Raw genomic sequence first — 22,628 nt, 5'->3', positions numbered from 1 at the left:
AGGATGTATTCCAGCAGCGGTGACTATGCTGTTTTAGAAAGTAAAATGTCATCTCTCTTAGAGTGCAAGTTAGCCGGGCAGCTGTACCAATGAGTTTCCTCTGATGTCTGTCTCTTGGCTTGAAAAACCAACATGCCTTCCATTATCGGCCACACCTGAGGCACTGTGTAAGCTGAGAGTGCATTACAGCATGGGTAAGTCGACAAGCTGAGTGGAGGCTACTGATCTCTGTAATTAAGGCAACAAAAATGGTAAAAACTGAGACTGGTAACTGCAAACCTTGTGTATCAGCTCAGGCTGATAACAGGAACTTTGTGTACTTGTATAAATAACAGCTTTACTGTTTTGTACTGAAACATAAGACATTCAAAGGCTTGTTTAGTTCTCAAAAGCAATCAAAAGGAAAGTAGTCATGACTTTGTAAAATAACTGCAGTATGAAATGTAGTTTTCTTCTTGCATTTGTTTAGAGGTCAAAGCTAGGTGCTCTTAAAATTACTTTTACTCAGAATCCTGGGTTGAGAAAGGGAACTGAATTGAAAACCAGACACTTCAGCAACTCAGGCATTTAGCCTGATCTGTCAGAAGTTTTCATACCCACATCATAAGCAGCGTTTTATCAGTATCAGCAGCACAAGTCTCAGTACTGATGCAGGTGCTCAACAGAAGCCTCTTTTATGACCCCCCTTTCCCCTGTAGTAACAAGAGGTACATGTCTGGCAGGAGTAGTAAGTGCAGCAATATTAATGTTGTATTACTGTGATTATACAGGAAAAAGTGGCCATGCTTGGCTGAACACTCACAGCCTCATACTTTTACAGAGTAATGACGTTTTGTTCAAATCAAAGAACATCCCTAAGCTGTTCTTGAATTCCAGATAAGATTAAGAGGGCAAAGATCTTCAAGTGTATTAGGAGGCTATTTGTACTAGTGTGTACTGTTTGTTGTAACTGGGTGTGCCATCTGTATTTAAACACTAAGCTTGGAAAAACTATAATTTGATTCCTGTTAGAAAAGTAAATTATATAAACAACAGAAGTGTAGTTAGCCCTTTGCTGGAAAGAGTACCTTTGCCGTATGCCCATTTCCTCTGTTCACTCAACTGAAAGCTCAGATGTCCCTGTTGAGTGAGGGGAATTAGTTTTGGATCAGATCCAGGTATCGGCATTTGATCTATACCTACAGATTTCAGTTGCACTGAAGATGAGTGGGGCAGAACTGGTAATACAGACTGAATTGCTAAGCATGGACATCAACAGACAAGAATTTGTGTTCCTTCAGATATTCTGCAACTAAGCTCGTACTTTGGTTTCCTTTATTGTGAAATGAAAATAATCCTACTATCAGAGGAAGATGGAATTTCCATAATTAACATTAATAGGTCACCTAGACAGTTTGTGAGGAAAAGTGTGGAGCATTATTAACATGATTTATGTTCACTTTTTCTATTTCAAGCTGCCTACATATTTCTATTCATTCTTCAGTTTCTACTGGCCATAACTGAAAAGAATTAGAAATATTCCTCTCCTTGACACAAGACCCAGAGGAATTATGAGACTGTCAAGAGTTGATAAGAAAATTTACTGCAGATACTGAATGTGAACTTAAACAACTCCCTAAAATTCACTCCACCTTCTAGAACCATTTTAACATGAAAACCTCTTTCCTAAATTAGGGAACAAATCAAACTACAGACAGCAAAACAGTACAAAGATACATCAACACTCCTGGAGTACAGAGGTATTATATAACCTATGAAAAAATCAAGTAATATGTTCCGTCTGTAGTATCACAGCATGGGTAAAAGGCAAAGACAAAGTACAAAAAGACAAAAATACAGCAAAGTGAAGATATTTTTCCAACAGAAAAAACAAATTTCCAATACCTACTCAGAGCTAACTTTCAAAGGTAAGGTACTGTGCCAAAATATTTACCTTGCTCCTGTTAGGTGGAATGTTAAATAATGCCTTTTCATCTGGCAATTGGGAAAGCACAGCATCAGGAGAATAAAACCCCTTTCGTTCAAGCAGTGGATCACTTTTGCTTTCAGAAAGTAAGTCATGCAACTTTTCAGATTTATTGCTTTCTGGTACATCTTCAACGACTTTGCAAGGAGTTATGTTTAACCCCATTTCTTCACGTCTGCCTAAAATGTGGATAGCAGAATCCAAGCTGGCTGCCTTTCCATAACAAAGACCACTGTATTTCTTCAGGAATGCTAATTCTCTCTTGTTGCCATCCTCCGAGTACTTCCTTTTCCCTGTACAGCGTCTCTCAGAACTCCTCTTGTGTTGTTCCTTTAACCATGTCTCTGTTTCATCAGACTTCATGAGCCTCTGATTATCACCATGAAAACTGTCCCCACAAAGAGAATCACTCTTTGTTTCACTTAGTAAAACTTTTGCTTTAACAGGATCAGTTGAAAGGTCTGTACTCACAGGCAAAGCACTACCGGTCACTGTCACTCTCCAGGGGAAGGAATCAGCCAGTCCCACACCCTTGGGATGAATCTCGATGTTTTCTGAAATCCCCAGTTCATACTGGCTTTTTTCTTCATTTTCTTTAACCTGTACTGAATCTGGTCCCTCAGTTGATTTCTTTCTCCTTTTTCTTCTGAAATATTTTCTTCCAGGGGAATGTTTAGCTGGACTTAAGGGAGCTTTGGCAGGATCTAAACACTGTTCTTCCTTTTCAGCCCTCACACATCCACAGACATTCCCCATTTAGCTTTCGGTAACTCACAGTTGCACAGTCTCATTCATTCCAGTATATTTACATACACTTAAATCCTCCTCAGAAAGTTAAGAACTGCCGTTTGCACCTAATTTCTTCCAGACTTCACGTTCATCCTCCTCAGTACGTAGCCATTTTGCTTATGAGAAATGCACACGCAATAAACGTTGTGGCACAATGCCCAGGCAGGGCCTGTGTCTGATTAGACACTGTGGCTTATTTCTGGCCACCAATCCTCTTAAATAAACATCACTGCTTCAGCACTGGGCTGTAATGTTGATGGCCTTTCACAGAGATGACACAGCATTTATGAGCAACAGAAAATTCTTGCATGCATTTTAACTTCCCCCTTCATTTAATAACTTGAGCAAAATAAAGTAGGAAAACATGCAGCAACCTTTGAAACTATTAGTTACACTCTTGAGTCCAAAAGCAAGCAGCACAGCAAATAGCAGGGATTTAGTTAGCAGATTTGGTTTGCACTTCTTATGTTTTTATTACGTATCCAATGATCCACAGATGGGAAGATTAAAGTGAAGGATCAGAGATTGCTCTGACAGCTTGTTGGGGGTCAAATTTTTATTTGTATGTGGAGTTTTCATAGCAGCTGATGTGATTTTTTCACTGGTTTGTCAGCTATAAATAACCTGCTATTTCACTACTATCATAAAAGCATAACAGCTTGCTCAGGGCAGTGGTGCTGTGTACTCGGGGCCGGAACCTTGCAGCAAATTTAAACCTTCCAGCAGATAAAGGTGAAACAAATCACAAGAGCCAGTCTATCTAGAAAACTGTCCACAAAGTTGATCTATAAAAATGGAGCTTTACCCTCCTCCCATGCTCCTGTTCTGTAGGCATTTTTGTGTAGCTCTGAATGTAACAGCTAAGAAGCATCCAACTACAACTGCAACTAAGTAGAACTGAACACTATTAAGATGCAAACAAGTCTTATCACCAGCACACTTTGGAAAATACATTTTTAAGCTTCCACTTCATTTCTGTCACTGATACACAAAACCTACCAAAACCAACAAACATCAGCAGGGGTACATGTATACAGATCCTCATGCTGAGAAGGAACTACTGAGTGACTTGCCAAGCACTATCACGTGTTACCTTTGAGTTTCCCTTGCTTATATTTGTAAAGGAATTGCAATAATGAAACCCAGAGACTTTATCCCCAGGGGCCAGTTCCACTGAAGTATTCTACGACATTTTACTGACAGGATCTAGAACGTATAATACAATATAGAAGTAAGATCAGGCTCCAAAGAATTTCCAAGAATACAGACGCTCATTGCTGACTACTCTCAGGACACTGGGAAAAAAACTGATGGTAATGCTTGGGAAATCTTTTACTGTAACACCAAGGGACTAGAAGGCTGTTCCAGAATGCTGTGTACCACTGGTAGATGGACAGCTACATACAGGCAAAACGCTAACGTGTTTCTTTTCAAAGTAGATGTTTACACTACGACCACACTCTTTCATGGCCTCGATTTGTATTTGCATTTGTAGTATGCTCAACATACAGATGTGGTTGTGACATTTGCACCCTTTACTCACAGTGAAAAAGCTGTATTCTGGTCAGCTTAGAAAAGTGACTTTCAGCCAAGGCCAGAAGACTCTGACTTAAAACACACTCCCACATGGGACTGAGTAGGGTCCTGACATGCCCTCCCCCTTAATTAACAGAAAAAGAACATGAAAAAAAAGAAGTTTTTGTAAATGACATCACTGTGTTTGTACGAACAAATGGCTTTTATGCTTGAAAATACACCTCCTCTTTCTCCTCTCTCATCAAAAAAGATGATTCAGGACTTTGCAGTGCAACGGACCAAGACTGATTTCATTTCACACAGATATAGCTTCTTGTTTAACAACAACATGTCTAATAACAATAATACATGGTTAAAAAGATCATAGTGTAATAATATTAAAATATGACACTATGCACTCTTATAAAAAACTTATTATGATTATCTTGATAAAGTAGAAATCATGTAAAGTGTTAAAGTCAAGAGCATTTGAATGAACAATACTGAGTTTTCATGCTGTATTAACTGTCTAATCAAAAAACGTATTAAAGTAAATACAGCCTGCCACAAGTACACTGCCAACGTTGTTCTTCCTCCACAAATTTCACAGGAGTTAAGAATTTGCTTAAAAATAATGCAAATTTAAATTTTCAATGCAAGTGCATATTTAAATTAAGACACATGGGCACAGAGGTTTCTAAATAATGTTAGACTATTTACTGAGGTTTAATGGAATGTGATTTAGTATGTATTTCCTTTAAGTGGTTTACATCTGTTTAACAATCAGTATGATCCCACCTTCTTCCAAACAGAAAACATCTCTAAAGCATTCTCTGTTATTTCAAAATTCCTGTTAGAATCAGTAGCACACTGTCATAAAAACATCAAATCAAATGTAATTCAAGACAGGTCAGAAGAAATGTGTTGTTATTTTACAACTGACAATGTGCAATTTGTAATGTAATCAGTAATTTAGAATCTTGTACATCCTCTTTCATACATACCTTAAATTTTGATTATTTTTTCTTAAGAGTAGGTAATTCACCTTTTCAGAAAATCAGCTGCCTCTGAAGTGGAATTAAAAAATTGAGACAGCAAAAATACAAGACTCATTCTGAAACACTGGTTACAAGCTCAGTGCTCCCAAAAATCCTGGCTTATTGCTGCATATTCCAGGTGAATTTAGTTGCGTGCATCTGGTATAACTGCAGCTAGTCCTAGAATTCAACCATTTCTAAATATTATTTATAACTATATAACTAGGAGTAATGCATTCCAAACACATATTTACAGATTACTAGCAGTATTCGTGCCTATCTTCCTAGAGTTAGGTAAGAAATATGTATTTTTGATACTTAATAACCAATTTAGCAACACACAGCAGCCATTTCTGAGTGAGAAGGCTATCATGTTTCTATTAACAATTCTTTCTACTGTTCCTTGTTTTTCCATGAACAGAAAAGAAACTTTACAGTCACTTTAACTAAGTCAATTATGGTCTTGAACCAAAGAAAAGACCAAGGACAAAAGAACTGACAAATTGCATTTATATCAGCTATGGGGTTTTATATAAAAAAACTAGGCAAAATCGTATTCCACGTTAAGGGAAGATGATAAATGAAAGTGCAAGTAACTGAAGGCAAAATGACCACTTTCGGCTAACTGACATTCTATGAAGTCATAACTTCAGTCTCAGCAATGAAAGACACAGATGTAACGGGATTAAACTGGAAATTCAGAAAAGGGGAAATTGAAATCTCTTCTAAAACATGCCTACTAGAGCAAAGAAATATGATCTTCTAAAGCATCAAAAGAGACTACAACTGAAGCCTATGAGAACCACCACAAAATAGCAAGACCTGACCACACCAGGGGCTTTGTCTCAGACATCTAACTAGACCGCAATGGAAGCTCAGCACTTGCTAAAGTCAAAGATTCAGATGATCAAAGCTGCTAGAAATAGGATTGATGTGTTTCTTTCCCTTTTTTTTTAAAAAAAAAACACACAAAACACAAACCTTAAAGATACAAATTTATACTCACCAGTGCTGGGAAGTTTTAAGGGGAGATTAGCAAAAGACTTTTTCTGGCACATAAATCCTTAAGAAGTATAACATGCATAAAGGATTAGACCAATACTTGTTTGCAACTTGATCTGTCTTAGAGGTTGCTTAATCACAAACAAGAGGTTAACATTAAGGCACGGCAGAAAAAAGATGAACATTGATACATGAAATACCTCACTCAGATTTGCACAGGTTTGCATTTAACCATAGATTTCTCTAAGTTGTCGAGCACGTCTGTGACTGAAATGCATTATGTTCTAAACGTGGGACATTATAATGGCAAAGTTGAATATCTGCGTATTTGTTAGTCTGCAAAATGCTGAGACCATTCATCCTTTGCACACTGCTAACTTATGCTTTATCATTGGTTTTGTATAGTTAGCAAATGTTGTAAAGGAAAGGTTATTCCACTTTGCCATCAAACCACACCTGATCCCTTTTATCAAAAGCCTACTAGGAATGCATTTCACATAGTTTTGGATCTAAGATCCCTTCCCCCTCTTTTTTTTCCCCTGTGTTTATGCAACACAGCAAAAGCAATGGAGCATTTAGCATAAATGAGACGTGCCATTTCATGGTACTAAAACAGCATACCAGATAATCAGCAAGCATTTTGTTGCACAGCCCAAAGGTCACATGCAGAATGACAGAGAGATAAACATAAGCCAAAGAGAAAGTGAAAATTAAAGCGGCACAAGATAGAGAACAAGGCAAAAAATAAAGGCTTGCCAGCACAAACAAAAGGTTGTATTTGGAGCTGTTTGTGCTGTTCTGGCAACCACTCCTCAAAATCTCAAAAATTGCTGTTCAGCTTTCAGGTACCACTGAGCTACCAAAAGTCATGACTCTCAACAGGAGAGGTTTTATAACCAGTGAGATGGCTTACAAAGAGAGGAATTTGCTCCTTGTTGCTGGTTTTACGGGATTAGGGATGAAGAGAATCCACACAGATGAGCTAACTGCTCATAAATCTTATCCTGCTACAGATATCGCACCATTTGTAGAGATAAAGTCTAAATACAACCTGCAATGAGCCCTAATGCCTCTCGTCCTTGCTGTGACTCAGAGGAGTACCAGAAACTGGAAGAACTCCATACTCATATTCTTACCTGAAAGTCAGCAATTTTTCTTTTTTTTTTTTAATTGCTGAAGAATTCCAGAAGAGGTAACTAGCAGTTCAGCTGAGGAATGAAATGCAGGAAGAATAAACCCCACCATGTGCTGAATGAGAGGTCTGCTGCAACAGTGAATGACTGGGAATTGCAGCTCCCTGGTGGAATACAGTTTATCCTACCACCACTTATAGACAGAGGTTAGACAAGTGGCCACATAGCTCCATCTTTAAATCTTTGACAAGATCAGACCTTGAACTGTTCTACCTATTTTGAAGTAGAGGCAGATTAAACTTCAGTGCTTGGGCTCCAAGGCCCACAGCTCGGGCAGGGCCCAGAGGCAGGCTTCACAGCCAGCTGCCATCAGCCAGCTGCAGCCAGCAGAACAGATGCCAGGACAACGGAGTGAAGACCAGACCCAGCCCTCTCAACTCCACATTGCCACCTCAGCAAAGCAGGCAGCATGTCTGTTGTATGGCGACCTCTATCAGATTTCACAGCAGAGCTGCTGAAGCAGAGGAAGGTGCACAAGTCCCAGAACATCCCATTATTCCTCCGCCTTCTGCACAGCGTTTACTGGAATGGGCCACCACAGCTGAGCCGTCTCCTCCTCTGTCCACCCTGCGTGAAGGACACAGCCTTCACGACCAACACAAAGAGTGCTTCAAAATTACTACCTGCATTGCAGGCTCTGAACACCTAACTGCACTAAGAGGTATCAGGAACTTGAGAAACCACTTGGGTAGCTGTCTTTATCTCAGCCAAGTCATCTACAAACAAATCCACCCTTCCTACCCTTTTGCCCAGACAGGTAAAAGTTTAACAGCTGATCTGCTGGACCAAATGAACAGTCCATAGACTGCTTTGGGGCAGACTGATAACGGATGCATTTTGCTGGAAGGTTTATGGGGAGTCAGCAGCAAAAAAAAGTATTTGCTGGCTGACAAGAGGAATGTGAAGAGGTTACATGTGCCCCAGGGAGGCCTGAGAGAAAGCAACCATCTGGCCAGTGGGGGCTGGATGGTGCTGTAACATCTGGACAAAAACGTTACTGACTGGAGCCTTCAAAAGCAGCATCCTGCAAAGAGGCCTGACAGCAGGGAGCGGGGGAGAATGGAAGGAAAAGTGTTTCATGGCAATTCCCGAGCTTCAAAATGATGATGAAACTGAAATAGAAAAAGTCTACTGACTCATGACTTTGAAGCTCCAGAAAGTTTTTAAGGTCTGAGTTCACAAAGGTCTTATTTTAGATGCCTGAAAGTTTAAAGTTTCAGGTTTTGCTTTGTTTTGGCATGTTCTTGTCAACCAACTGCAAGCTATTCTAAATATTTAACATTTGTTAAATTAAAGAATGTTTGCAGTTTTTTTGAATTGAATTGAAAATTGAAAAGAAATAATCACCAATTTTCACTGAAATTATCCTACTAAAATTGTGATTACTTACTGAGGCCAAATTCTCCCTTCATTTATAGTTGCTTATGTCCAATGTCATAATGTACTAGGTGTTAAAGAAGGATATTTATACATACAGCCTATAATTTTACAAAACACTGTGATCTGTTTTAACACATTCTCCAGGTGCCAGGAAAATAACTTCCAGTAGTTATGGCATTATGAAACTGAATTTCAAAAAAGCCACATATTGAAAGTTTGCCTAAAACCTAACAACATACATGTCTCCAGGATTTTCAACACACACAGGATAAACTATTTTCCAACATGTTCAACTCAATAAACCACCAGATTTCCCATACCATCTTTTCTGTATCTTATATGTAATTATTTGGGATACAGAAGATTTCTGGACTTGTGCAGCTGCAGAAGTCAGTGGTATAACTACAGAACAACATCTATATTCATCTAATTATGGGTACCAAGTCAAAGAGCTATAACCATCTCTAGGCATAATTCAGATGCAAGAGAAATGCAATCCTCAAATGTGTATAATTTTTTATTTTTGTTCATCATGTTTTTCCCCTAAAACATTCCTAAATCCATTCCAATACGTAGAAGGATTTTCTGTTTTGAGGAAGTATTAGCCTCCAGATAAGTGCCATGACTCAAGAGAAACAAGAAGCCACAAACAGCAGCCAAAAAAAAATCCCTGTAATCTTGACTACCTCCCAGGCTGCAGTGTTAGTAGAATACAGATAAATGATGGAGCAGAGGCAGTAACATCACATGGCAAACAGCTCCTTATACTCACAAAGAAATTAACTACTTATGCAAATGCTGTTTTTTTTTTTTAAATTAAGGAAAAATTAAAGAAATTAAGTGGTAGTTCAGATTAAGACACCCCAACATAGGTGTCCACACATTCATGTTTACACGCTGGCTAGGTCCTGAAGAGACGGTTTTAGCCAGTAGAGGCAGGATGTAGTTTCCTGAACGTGGGCTTCTAGAGCAATTTGAGATATCCTGCTATATCCCACCTGGCCTCCAGCTGCAACCTAGTAGAGCATGGGTCTCTCATAGATCTGCTGTCTCATCAGAGAACTCCACATGCATGTCCTGGATACTCTAGCACACCTCAGATGTCACTCAAATCCCAGGTGTCTTTAGGAAACCGAATGAAAAGCCCTGGAGAGCTAGTTAGTAAAACCAACGGATCTTGAACAGCAATGTTTCACACCCTGAAGTAGAGGCATAGGAAGAAAGTCAATTGACCATCCAGAACATCTGAGACACTTGTAACTAACTGAGATATCTACACGGGAATAGCACGTATACCACAGGACCTAAGGAAACTTGCTTCCCACTGCATATGCTACTGAATATGATGTGTCATCTCAGATCACACTAAGCACCTATGCTGCACAACTGAATAGCTCAGTAGGTGCTCTAGGCCAGTGATCTGAATTGCTCGACCAGCCTCACACACTTGCCCTGGCTTCAGCTGGAATAGAGTTAATTTTCTTCGTAGTAGCTGGTGCAGTGCTGCATTTTGAATTAGGTGTAAAAACAATGCTGATGGGACAGTGATGTTTTTAGTTGTTGCTGGGTGGTGGTTGTGCTAGGTCAACAACTTTTTAGTTTCTCAGGCCGTGCCAGCGAGAGGGCTGGAGGGGAGTGGGAAGCTGGGAGGGGACACAGCTGGGTCAGCCGACCTGACTAGCCCAAGAGGTATTCTATGTGACAGAACATCATGCTCAGTATATAAACTGGGAGGGCTGGCTGGGGCTGGGGCATCATTGCTTGGGGACTGGCTGGGCATCGGTCAGCGGGTGGTGAGCAGTTGTGCTGTGTCACTAGTATTCTCTTCTCTCTTCCCTTTGGATTTCATTCCTCTCCCCTTGCCCCCCTCCTTTTAATTACAAGTTAGTATTATTAATATTGTGTTTTATTTTATTTTATTTCAATTATTGAATTGTTCTTATCTCAACCCTCGAGTTTTACATTCCTTTCCGACTCTCCACCTCATCCCTCTGGGTGAGGGCTAAGTGAGTGAGAAGCTGTGCGGTACTTAATAACCGGCTGGGGTTAAACCACACCACCACTGTACTGGCTAGCCCTCCAGGCCTCAAATCTGTTGATACGCATGTTTACCACCATTTAAGATGCAGTTTATCTTGCCTGATCTGTCTCTTCCCAGATGACAGTGGGTCTCCCATAAGACCTACATCATGTTTCTTGTACTCATGTGGGTGTCTCATAAATCTCCAACACCACAGATAGATGTCTGCTTAGTCAAATGGAACGAGCCTCTGGTAGCTGGTTAGTTGACTCACTCTCTAGGCTATACTAGCTGTATAGACTAACCCTCTATCATTCAGATTATCAGATTAGAGGGAAAGTATAGACATTTAATATATATGAACATGGCTCCCCATAAGCACCTGCCTTTAGGTGTCTTAATTTCAAACTGAATCTCATCACAACTTTCCCAATACCTATAGGATTACTCCATGCACAAACAGAGTTGTTGTCATGAAGCTTCATCCCTTTGTGAAGACTCTGCTGTTAAGACTTTTCTGTTCAGACTCTTCCCTCATTCAAAATCTAAGTGAAGACAAAAAAATGTAAGGTGTAAGTATGCACATTCTTCTGAACCTCCTTATCAATTCTGAGCCCATATCAGCCATATACAGGCGTCAATGACACCACATTGCCATGTACTTCAAAAGAAGTGGCATACAGGCAAACATCGGGGTCGCACATACTAGCACAGAGGATGCCTCTTACCTCACTTTACAAATCCCTTCTGCACTCAGTGTAGGTACTGTAGCCATCAATAGCAAAAAGACAAAAAGTATTTTTTAAAAAAATCTTGTTCTTCAGTTACTCCATATTTACTAATGAGGCTTAATATTTAGTCCAAGAATCACTAGTCATTCTTAAAATCATTTTTACACTTATTTTTAAGATACTATTTTGAAAAGGAAAAAAAAAAGCTCACCAATAGGACAAACAGCATCCTGGGGCACACCAAACACTCTATAATCAGCTGGTCAAGAATGGCGCTTATCCGCCTGTATTCAGCTTTGGTGCAGCCCCACCTTGAGTAGCGTGGGCAGTTCTGGGCCCCACAATTTCAGAATTAAATAAAGTCCCTGAATGCGTCCACAGAGGGGCAACAAAGCTGGTGAAAGAGCTGGAAGGAATGTCCTGTAAGGAGTGGCTAAGGACTTGGCCTTGTCTTGTTTGGAGAAAAGGAGGTTGAGAGGCAACCTCTTCGCTCTCTGCAGCTTCCCAGGGAAGGGAATTGGAGAGGGAGGTGCCGAGCTCTCCTCCCCAGTTTCCAGTGATGGAACACATGGGAATGGTTCAAAGCTGTGCCAGGGGTGGGGTTACACTGGACATTAGGAAGCATTTTTTGACTGAGAGGGTGGTCAAACACTGGAACAGGCTTCCTAGAGAGGTGGTTGATGCCCCAAGCCTGTCAGTGTTTAAAAGGCATTTGGACAATGCTCTTAATAACATGCTTTAGCTTTCGGTCAGCCCTGAAGTGGTCAGTTGGACTAGGTATTTACAGATCATTTCCAGCTGAAGTATTCTGTTCTATTCTGACAGATCTGCAAGATCTGAATTGTATTGGTAGACGTTGAGTTGGTAGTTATTGGAGGTCAGGACAGAGTGAAGTAAGCATGTTTCAGCTACAATTTAAATGCTTCAACAAATTTCACATGGAGCTGGCTACCTACAGGGGAAACTCCTTGTCACAACAGTTCACTTAAGTTAGTTATTTTATAATATAATATAGTTTATTTTATATAAATGTTTTTTCTTCTCATCATTTTTTACAGCTGTAACTAGTAACACTAACTTTCATGACTTCTTAAAAGCACCCAGAACTGTGCCAGATGTCCTGTGCTTCAGCTAGTGAGAAAAACTAAAAACTTCATCCTGCAAAAATCTATTATTTAGGTTCAGAAAGATAAAACATACATCAAGTAAAGGTTTAACATCCTCTAACAGCCTCTATTAATAAGCAGTTAATAACCTTTATTTCTTAAAACACAGCAACATTCAGTCACCCACCTAATTCTGTGGGTCATGCTTAAATATATTTAAGCCCGGGCTTCTTCCTCCATGTAACTGTGCAGGAGCAAAGATTGGCACGACAGGGAGGAGCTGAGGGCACTTAGGTCCTCACTAGTGGCGAGCAGTCAGTGGTTTCTCTCCTGCCCTGTGCACTGGCCTGGGCTAAGCCGTGCAGGCTGTTTAGACCAGGGCCACATTGGCCCTATTCATGTCTTTTATTCCTTGTTAGGATTTGCAGAAAGGCAAATTAGATCCTAGTAGCCTTTCTGGTTTCGGGTTGTTTTCAGAAGTTTTTTTCCAGTCATAAATCCAGTGCAGGATATTTCTAAGTGAACCAGGCTTTTTATGTGATCGTGTAATTTTCTAAACATCTAAAATGCCTGCACAGCAGGGAGTTTATCGCTAACAATGACACAGTCACTAAATGGGAATTATCTGTCATCTGAATTACATCATCTACAGCCACGGCCATTATGAAAGCCTCATTTTGAGAAGCAATTTAACACCAGACACTGTAAGCCTGCATTATACTGTACACAATCCCACCGGTGTACAACAACCAGAGTGCCACCTAGTGTGACCTGCGTTACCATTGCTGGGGCTAAAAACAGACGCTGAAGTGTTACGAACTGCCTGAAAAGGCTGACAGTAGTACCTCAGACCCAAAGAAATTCAGATCCAAAATGAAAAAAGATTTAAAACTTTTTAATATATTTTGATACTCAGAAGAAGAAGTCCGTAGAATAAAACAAGGCTGGTTTATCCAAACACTGGAAGGAATACATTAACTATTGTCTTTAACTATGTTCAGAACTGATCCCGTTTTTCTCTCACTTCACAGGCAGGAAATTAGCAAACAAACACCACCTTCGGAGTCAGTTTACATCATAAAATAAGATGCATCATCAAAGCCATCAAATACACGTTAGAGAACAGACCTAATTTATTTTTTTTCACAGTCTATACGGAGTCCTGTCTAAGTTGACACATCCATTGTAACTGTATGGAAGAATCTGACTGAAAACATACTGTCAAGCAAAACCAGGCTTACCTGAAAGTGCAAAATTATGGTCCATATCAACCCCAAAGTCAATTTGGGATTCCCATCTGTTATGTCATCATTTCTAATGTTCACCAGTTTCACCTGTCATCATGGAAAGAAAATACAGACAAAACTGAAATAAATGTGCCACAAATACATGCTGCATTACACAGGCACAACTATAAAGGATTAATTACTCACTTCCTGAGCCTACTCTGTTGGGTTTTTTTCAGTTCTCAAAAGCAGAGAGGAATTGTACTCTGGCTGTAACCGGCCTGCCAGGAATTGCCCTCTCCCACCCACACTGAGATGAGAAGATTCCTCAGCTCTCACTGTGCCAGCAGATCTGCTCCCTGTGCCAAATACCCTTCACCTCGGTCCTTGTCAGAAGGGGAAGTTATGATAGAAGGGAAAAGGATAACAATAATATGATGATCCGTAACTGGTGTATCAGTCTCAGGGCAAAGCAGAGACCTGGTAAACTATCACTGCCTTTCTTCCTCCCACCATTTTCCTGCAACAAAGCAGGAATTCAACAGCAGGAGAACTAACTTGCTAAAACAAAATGGTCTTGCTTGATAAAACCAGGAATTTAGTATCACATTAAAATAACCAATGGCTTAATAATGACAACGATTACTATCGCTTCTGCTGCTGTACTCATTCACATTGCTATAAACATGAAATGGTTAACAGGATTAAAACAAAGGCTGAAATTATTGCCACTCTCATAAACTCACATCCAAAGTGAGTTCAATAATTCCTCTTTTTTTGTCATATTTTTTATTACATTTAATTTCTCTATATGTATTATGCATCCATATAGCCTAGCAATTAAAGATGACTCAGCTAAAAGGCATTTTATGCTTGTATTAGTAAAGTTACATGCATGTGCTTTTTACGTATACCCTGCTATCAACTGAACAAGCAAAGGCATGTCATTCTCTTGATCTGCAGACATCATCCTAACTATTAGGAAAAAAACCCCAAAATATATCAAAACCATTCTTTCTGGAAGAGAGTGTATTCCACAGTTCAAAAAAGAAATTAAAACCAAATCTAAATGTTTTTCTCCCACTGCACTATACAAACTGCTTTTGTTTGGCAAATTTCTACAAGATAGTCAAATAGGCCTTATTTTTTTTTTCTTCATTGTTTTCTCCCAAGTCAGGCTTCAAAATTACCAATATATAGGCTCGCTCTGTCTTACAATCACAACAAAGCATTGTATTTGAAGGTTATACCGCCAACCTGAGCAAGTTACCTCCTAAATACAGTTTAGAAACACCTAATAGGAGGCTGAAACTTTAATCAAATGCAAGTTCCACTGACAACTTGCCAAGGAGACCAAAGCCCAAAAGCTTTTGTATAGTAAAGTACAGCCATCTTCATGAAACTGAGAGGCTAAAGAGAGCACAAAAATCCTCAGATCACAACCAATGGCTGCATGATGGACACTTGCAGCTCCCAACCACGCACACATATTCACAAACATGAGGATGACCTGATCATACAACTCCTGTATTTTAATACATACAGTCTGTCGTGCATAAGTAAGGCACAGTGCAGCACAAGTCCAAAGGTCTTGCTGCATAAAAATGCCACTGTCATTTCAAGTAGCCATACATTTACTTCATAGCGTGTTCGCTCAATGGCTCACTTAGGTTAACAGAAGTTTGCTTTGAACTCAGCAAAGCAGGATTGAGTTCTCAGTACATACACATCACTTGGTGTCCCGAAAGACAGTTTGCGATTTCACTCAAAATACGAAAAGACATTAATTTTTATAACCAAATTAAGTATCTGTCTGTGGTTTGCTACCTCAATTTTTTTCAAACCTTTTAACTAGCAAATTAAATTTTTAAAAAATTAAAAAACCAACCAATCAAAAAACAGATTTCCAGTGTCATTGATTTGGATGGGATAGATAGGGAGGTACAGTTTTTCCTTCCATGTTTTGGACATTTTTTATTACTGCCATTTTGCAAAGGGAGAAAACAAAAATCCTGTAAGTGTTTAAAAGAAATTTAAAAGCAGAAACTCACTCACAGCAGTGGAGAACTGCCCAGCAGTGTGTGTTTCAAGTGTTTGGCTTAAGGGTGACACAGGTGGAATTAAGCCTGAATCTTCCACAGCCCAGGTGACTGCTGCCTTTCAAGGGCACCAGTTTTACTTACATGAGGATCAAGGCTTGAGAAAGTTTTCCCAAAACAAGTATAATCAAACCAAGGAAATCCCATACAACATTCTAATTTCTTTTGACCCTGAAATTTCACACTAAAAATTAGACTGTGAACAAAACTGCATACCAGCTAGTGTCTGGGCAACATGAAAGATAGTTAAATCTACTATAAGCAACTCCCGAGGACCTTCCTCATTATTTTCTCCTCTTTAACATCATATACCACACAGAGTGTGTTGATGTTATTGCTCACAGAAGGGTTATGTAAAGTTACCTTTGCTACATCTCTCTTAACCATCTCAAGCGCAAGATCAAGCCACGTCTACACCAGCAGCTGTTACACAGCATGCACAAAAGACCAACCTGGGCATATTTTTTATTTATCAGCTAGAGGAGACATACTTTTCATTATCATTATTCACTAAAATTTTCACCATACCTGGCGTTTTTTCAAATAGTCAAGTGCAATTTGGACGTTCTGGAGTCTGTGAAAACGCATCCGACCTTTTTCTCGGGGCTAAAATCGGAAAACAATAGTTATGAGATCACAACATCAGACACAAGAACAAACAGTCTGATTTAAAAGATACCACGTAAAATATCTGAATTACTACAGTTTTAATGAAGTCAATATCCTTGGTAGAAAAGTGTGCTTTAACAAATATATCTTTTTTAAACTGTAGTTGAAATTCTTCAGCACAGTGGATGGCAAGAGAGATCACTGATCCCACACTGCAACTTTGATCCATGCAGGCTGATAGCTGTTTCTCTGTCGAGTACTATTATGGCCAAGAGGGCTACAAAAGGCTCTACATGAATCTACCCACAGAAACTAAACCACAATATATTACTATAAAAGATTTACAGTATATTAAGCAAAGTAAAATATAAGTAATGTCATGGATGTTTATGTTGCTCTGGTAAAATCTGTGATGGAAAAGCTTACCTCTGTATGCAACTTTATGATATAATGTTGCTTCTTTATGGTATGACTGCATAATCATTATGACAGATACATATTTGTTTAAAGCATTTAATAAAGATAATACCTTCCTCCAAACAGAATAATACAACATATACAGCCCCAGAGCATAAGTGTAAACTCTTGACTTGGGTAGAACTTTATAAAGCATGAAAAAATCTAAGTCACTCTTCTCAAAGCAAAGTCAAAACTAACAAGAAGAAACTGTAAAATAAGCATGAGTGGTATGTTAATGAAAACGCGGCAAAACTGCATGCAGTTAGTGTAAAATCACCAAGAAGAAGAATCACACAGAAAAAGCATACTTTACTTAGCTGATCAGCAATGGGAAAGCAGTTAAATTTATATCATCATCATCATCATATTCAAATCCTTCTATTCTTCTTCCTTATTTCAGATTTTTCACAAACTTTCACAGCAATAAACTGAAGCGGACTACAATTGCTAGGGATCAGCCATGAATATGAGTATTTCCTCAGACAATCACCGTGAAACACACAGATAAGCCCAAGCTTTCCTCAACTGCCTTTTTTTTCCCCCTGTGGAGTATCAGATGCTTGCCAAAAGGAAACATGAGAAAATGGAGTTGAATAAGAAGCATAAACTAAAACACAAAGAATTTTTCATTTCTGTTACAGAAACTTCTATTTAGCCCCTTGTTTTTCACACTGATAGCCCAGGATCAAGCCCTGCAGCCCTTGCTACCAAGCAGCTTCCCTGGATGGAACAAAGGACTGCAGACCTGGAACTTGGTTTTCCACAACAAAGTGGGTATAATAAATCCCAAACTATATAGTTAGGTATGGCATCCCAGAGGGGAAGTATTTTTTTTAAAATGTACAGCTAAAATGCAGCATTTTGAGTTACGTTACGCCCACCAAAAACCCACACAAATTCTACTGAAATCACAACTGCAACGCAACACGCAGGGAGCCAAGCAGGCGCTCTGGCCCTATGACAGCAAGTTGCTTTAGCAAACACTGATAATGCAAGGTCTACAAAGGCATGAAACGGCTCACTTGCACTAACAAGCACTCAGCATTTTATACTTTATAAGTAGATATTTCCCTTCTGGATGGTTAACGTACAGTGAAACAGTAATTCGGCATTTGTTGTGAGAAAGATAAACCCTGCATACAGTCCATATACTTAGGAGCCACTACACAGTGCTGTCACTTAATCTCTGCTTTGACAAAATAACTATTACATTTGATAAATTCTGGCAAATAGATCTACACATCTGAATTACTTCATTTCAAAGTATCATCCAATATTATCTCAAATACACTGTGGGTGCATTAGACTGGTGTTTGTAATTAAGACAAATCAATTTGTTGCCATTGACTTCACTAAGAGCCTTCAAGCCTTTGTCTAAATGACTTGTATAGGGACAATACTGTTTGCAAGTAAAAAAAAAACCAAACTTGGTTTAATGGAATTATGGTATTCCCCTATTTATTATTAAAAGATTATTTTATAACATCTTCACAATGCTGTCCAGTACATATTTGCACCATTTGTACAGTTTAGCGAAAGAAAACAAGCAGAAATCTTGAACATCTGCGTTTTAGCTGTTCACAAAAAGGCTGAATAAAAATTTGTCTTTACCATACCTCCATCATAAACGTATGTATCCTGGTTTACCAACGTGAGTTCTTTATTCCTTTCTACAACACACTACCGCAGCACACCAAACTAAGAATTTACATTAGCAGACACCACACTTCAAACACTACATTAGTACAGTTATGGGGGTCGGCACCTACCCCCTTATCCTCATCCTCCACATCCTCATGCTGTTCATTTGCGCATGCTTCTGTTGAACTCACCAACCGTAAGGTCTTCAAAAAATCTCGCTCTCTTGGCTAATGAATATAACAGACAGGAGACAGGACAGCAAAAACACAAGACAGACCACAAATGAAAAGAAGAGCATGAAAAGAAGAACATAATGAAGAGAACAAATACCAAGCAAGGGAAGTAATGCTCACAAAGAAAGGAAATGACACCTGAGGAGCGTGTTAGACAATTTCAGGGACATTAAATCCTTGCTATTTGTAAGTTACTCCCTTTAATGCGAAGGGATATTAAGCATCCAATACTTGTTAAAAGAAAAATTGTAAAGAAAAGGGAAGAACAGAAAAAATAGCGCATTACCCTATTAAGAAAGGAAGTCTCACTGACCACAAGAAATGAAGAGAACAGGTTGCATTCCCCCATGGAATTCACAGTGGAATATTTTACCAACAGAAATATAACTTGTGTCCTTGGTATCGAGTCACAGATTATGGAAAATATAAAAGAAACCTCCAGCAGTCAATACACAGTTAACAAACAGAGCAAATGTATATATAACAAACCAGAACCACTGCATTCTGATCTAAAATCTTACCAAGGTGTCTCCGGAAAGGACTTCTAAAAGTGAGATCAAGTTATGTCCATCTCTTAGGTCTTCATATAGGTCATTCACGTGCTTTCGAACCTGCACAAATAAATGCAAAAATTAAATAGAGGATCCCCATTTACACCTGAGAATTCACACTCAATGTATTAACGCATAACTTTTAATAAGCAAATAAACCTCAGATATACCTCAGCATGGCTTTTCAAATTTATTCACTTCCATGACAAATTTACAAACCCAAATTAATTGTAACAGGCAAAATACACATCTATGCTTCCACTCACACAGTTCCATTACATTTTATTTCACTTTACTGAAAAGGAAATCAGTATGAAGTTATAGGTAATGAATGCCTATTGTAATGAAAAAATCAGCATCTGACAACTCAAATGATACCAGATACCCACCTATTTGGACCTAAATAATGACCACTAACAGACACTGGTTAGATGCAATGAATGTACAAAAATACACACAACATATATGTTATCCTCTGCATGCGTGTCCCCTGGAGTCCAGCCAAAAGTTAATGCACTTTCAAGTTTGCAATAGCAATGCAACTGCACTTAATGCAGTTGTTACTAATCAAAGCATACCCTCTACCAATTAACAACATGTTTTGTCACCTCAGATTTCCCAGTATTCAGTGAGTTTTCCCAATGGCTCATGCATCCACCCTACACACCATACCGAAGAAATATGAGATTAGATTGATCTAGTGAAGGCAGGACACACACAGCCCTTCCCAGCGGCTGCGCCAGGCAGAGGTCGGTGCTGCCTACCCTACCACCAGCAGCCACCAACCCAGCCCATCCCCTCCTGCCGTCCCCCCGCTAACGCATGGTCAGTCTTGGCCAGCAGAGCTCACTCGACTAAACCAGGCTGAGAAAGGCCAGCAGGCCCTCTGAGGTGAACCATGAGCAGGGGAGCAGATGTAATGCCAAGAGAGACAGCCAAAAGCCCTAACTTTTCGGACAGGCACAACAAAGCCGGCCCGTGGAGAGACATTTCCCAAGTTCCTGTTCCTTCGCATTAGTTTATCTGAAATAAATAATATACCAGTTTCAGACAGCTGCTCTTTAAACGTGAAACAAAGGACCTCATTTCTCGGAAGCAGACATTTTTGACATTGCCAGCCAGGGCAGAGGTTGAGGGCTTTCCTGCTACAATCTCATACTGGTGGTTCCCTGGCATTCCCACTAAGGCACCAGATCAGAAACTTCCTAAGCTTACAGAGGATAAAACACAACATCAGAAATTTCTTTAAAGTAATCACCCCTGCCAGAGGTGAACTGTAATTCTGATGCGCAACGTATGGGAGACTCCTCTGACTGCCAGCATTTCTGTGTGTATGACAAAGACAGCAGGAATTGACACAGATCTTCGACTTTACACAACGGTTCTATCTACCTGACCTTTGGGGGAATTTCTACATCCGTCCTGTTGAACACATAACTGTTTCCACGCTGGTGATCAGCTTCATAAATGCTTTTTAGTTCAGGTTTTCTTACTTTTAAACACAAAATCACCCTGCAATCTCTTTTCACAAAGACCATCATCTAAACTGAGAATAATATAAATGAGAATAATATTTACGCTCGTGCTGAAGACTAGCCAGAACAAGTCAGCTAGAAGACTGGTCCATAAGGAATTACAATTGACAGTATTTTCCAAAATGTTTATACAGACTCTGCGTATGCAATCAAGTTATATACCGGTCCTCTTCTACATAGCTTTACACACTCACACATGTACACAAAATAATATAGCTTTAATATTAGTTGCAATTTTAAAAAAAAATAATCCTGTAAGCAATTCATTTAAAAGAAAAGTTCCAAGAGAAAAATTCACTGGTAATACTGAAGTACTGTTAAGCTGAACAAAGAAACAGAACAGATGTTCTCCTGCTATGAAATTTCATTATGCTAAATGCTTAAAAGACGATAAGCACGAAGGTCTTTTTCACCCAAAACAATTATGGCTTTATTTTTCTATTCAAAGCACTACACCAAAGCAAGTGCTCAACTCTTTCCAACAAAAGCAGGCAAGTTTACTTCACAAGAAAACCCTGTGAGAGGGTTCCCCACCTCTCTCTGCCCTGCCAGCCAGGACGTGCCACTCTCCACTCCCCTTGAAAAAGCAGAATCCCAAGCCAGAGCCAATAGATCCACAGTGCAGGCTGGTGGCCAGAGGCATGGAAGGACACCAGGTTAAGCACAGACGAAGGGGGTGTACATCTAAAAGAAACTGCACCAGCACAGCTGAAGAACTATCTGTGCAGCACCAAGTCAACACTCGCATTCATTCCAAGGTAGAACTCTTGGGAGTTGCCCAACATGCAGGTATCTGAATTGTGGGATGAGAAAATACTGCTGTTTGTTATCCATCTGCTTTTATTTTCCATTATATGCAGAAGAATTTTGTTATTTGGCTGGTCTGTCTCTCGCAACACACATTTGTTGACCTTCTGTTTGTTTCTTATACTCTGATGTTTCCAAAGCATTACAAAGAGAACCATCTTCCCCAACTTATCTTTCTAGAAATCACGGACGCCTCAGAGATGAACTCATACTGTGTATGAAGAGTGGCACAGAGCTGTCAAAACAGAAGAACCAGCAGTACACCTTAGACGTCTGTCTCAGTTCTGCCTTTGGCTGACAATTACTGTGAGAACTAATTATTTAGGACACTATGCTGGTATGCTGATACACGGCAAGATCTTAAGGAATTTCTTCCAATACTCTGAGCAGCAGATGTGCACCTAAAAAGATGCATTTGGGCAACTGAGGTACAGCAAGCATGTTCACTCAAAGCAGCAGATCACTTCTTTTAAACAGAGCATCTTGTGCTTCTCAATATTTCCTACATTGCCACTTAATGAAAAGCTTGCAAAATCATCTCTCTTTATCACTTGGTCAAGTCTTGTCTCTCAACATATAGAATGAATTCTTAGATCTTCAACTCACAAGAAATAAATATTACTATTTCATTGCTGGTTTGCTGCCACATTCAGAACACGTAATACCACAAGTACTAGATGCAGATGGGTGTCCCTGGAAGTATCTCTGGGATCTGCTGAGCCCCATGGC

At 39.5% G+C, this 22,628-nt stretch overlaps 1 protein-coding gene across 9 annotated transcripts in view; it reads right to left on the bottom strand.

Moving 5' to 3' along the window:
• The window catches only part of DST (dystonin), a 303,289-nt gene that overhangs the window by 170,445 nt on the left and 110,216 nt on the right, over positions 1 to 22,628 (bottom strand). For 5 of the 9 annotated variants that reach the window (XM_056344540.1, XM_056344541.1, XM_056344545.1 and 2 more), the window contains 3 exons: positions 19,528 to 19,617; positions 16,593 to 16,670; positions 13,981 to 14,073 (listed from right to left, as the gene is read on the bottom strand). In XM_056344540.1, the coding sequence (XP_056200515.1) occupies positions 13,981 to 14,073; positions 16,593 to 16,670; positions 19,528 to 19,617 (261 nt within the window). Of the gene's footprint in view, positions 1 to 13,980; positions 14,074 to 16,592; positions 16,671 to 18,901; positions 19,001 to 19,527; positions 19,618 to 22,628 lie in introns of all 9 variants that reach the window. The other 4 variants (XM_056344537.1, XM_056344539.1, XM_056344546.1 and 1 more) reach the window with 1 other exon arrangement.

Source organism: Falco biarmicus, chromosome 6 (assembly GCF_023638135.1).
Source record: "Falco biarmicus isolate bFalBia1 chromosome 6, bFalBia1.pri, whole genome shotgun sequence".
Taxonomy (NCBI): domain Eukaryota; kingdom Metazoa; phylum Chordata; class Aves; order Falconiformes; family Falconidae; genus Falco; species Falco biarmicus.
Note: the sequence above shows the minus strand (reverse complement) of the source record. Positions and strands in the feature narration are given on the sequence as shown.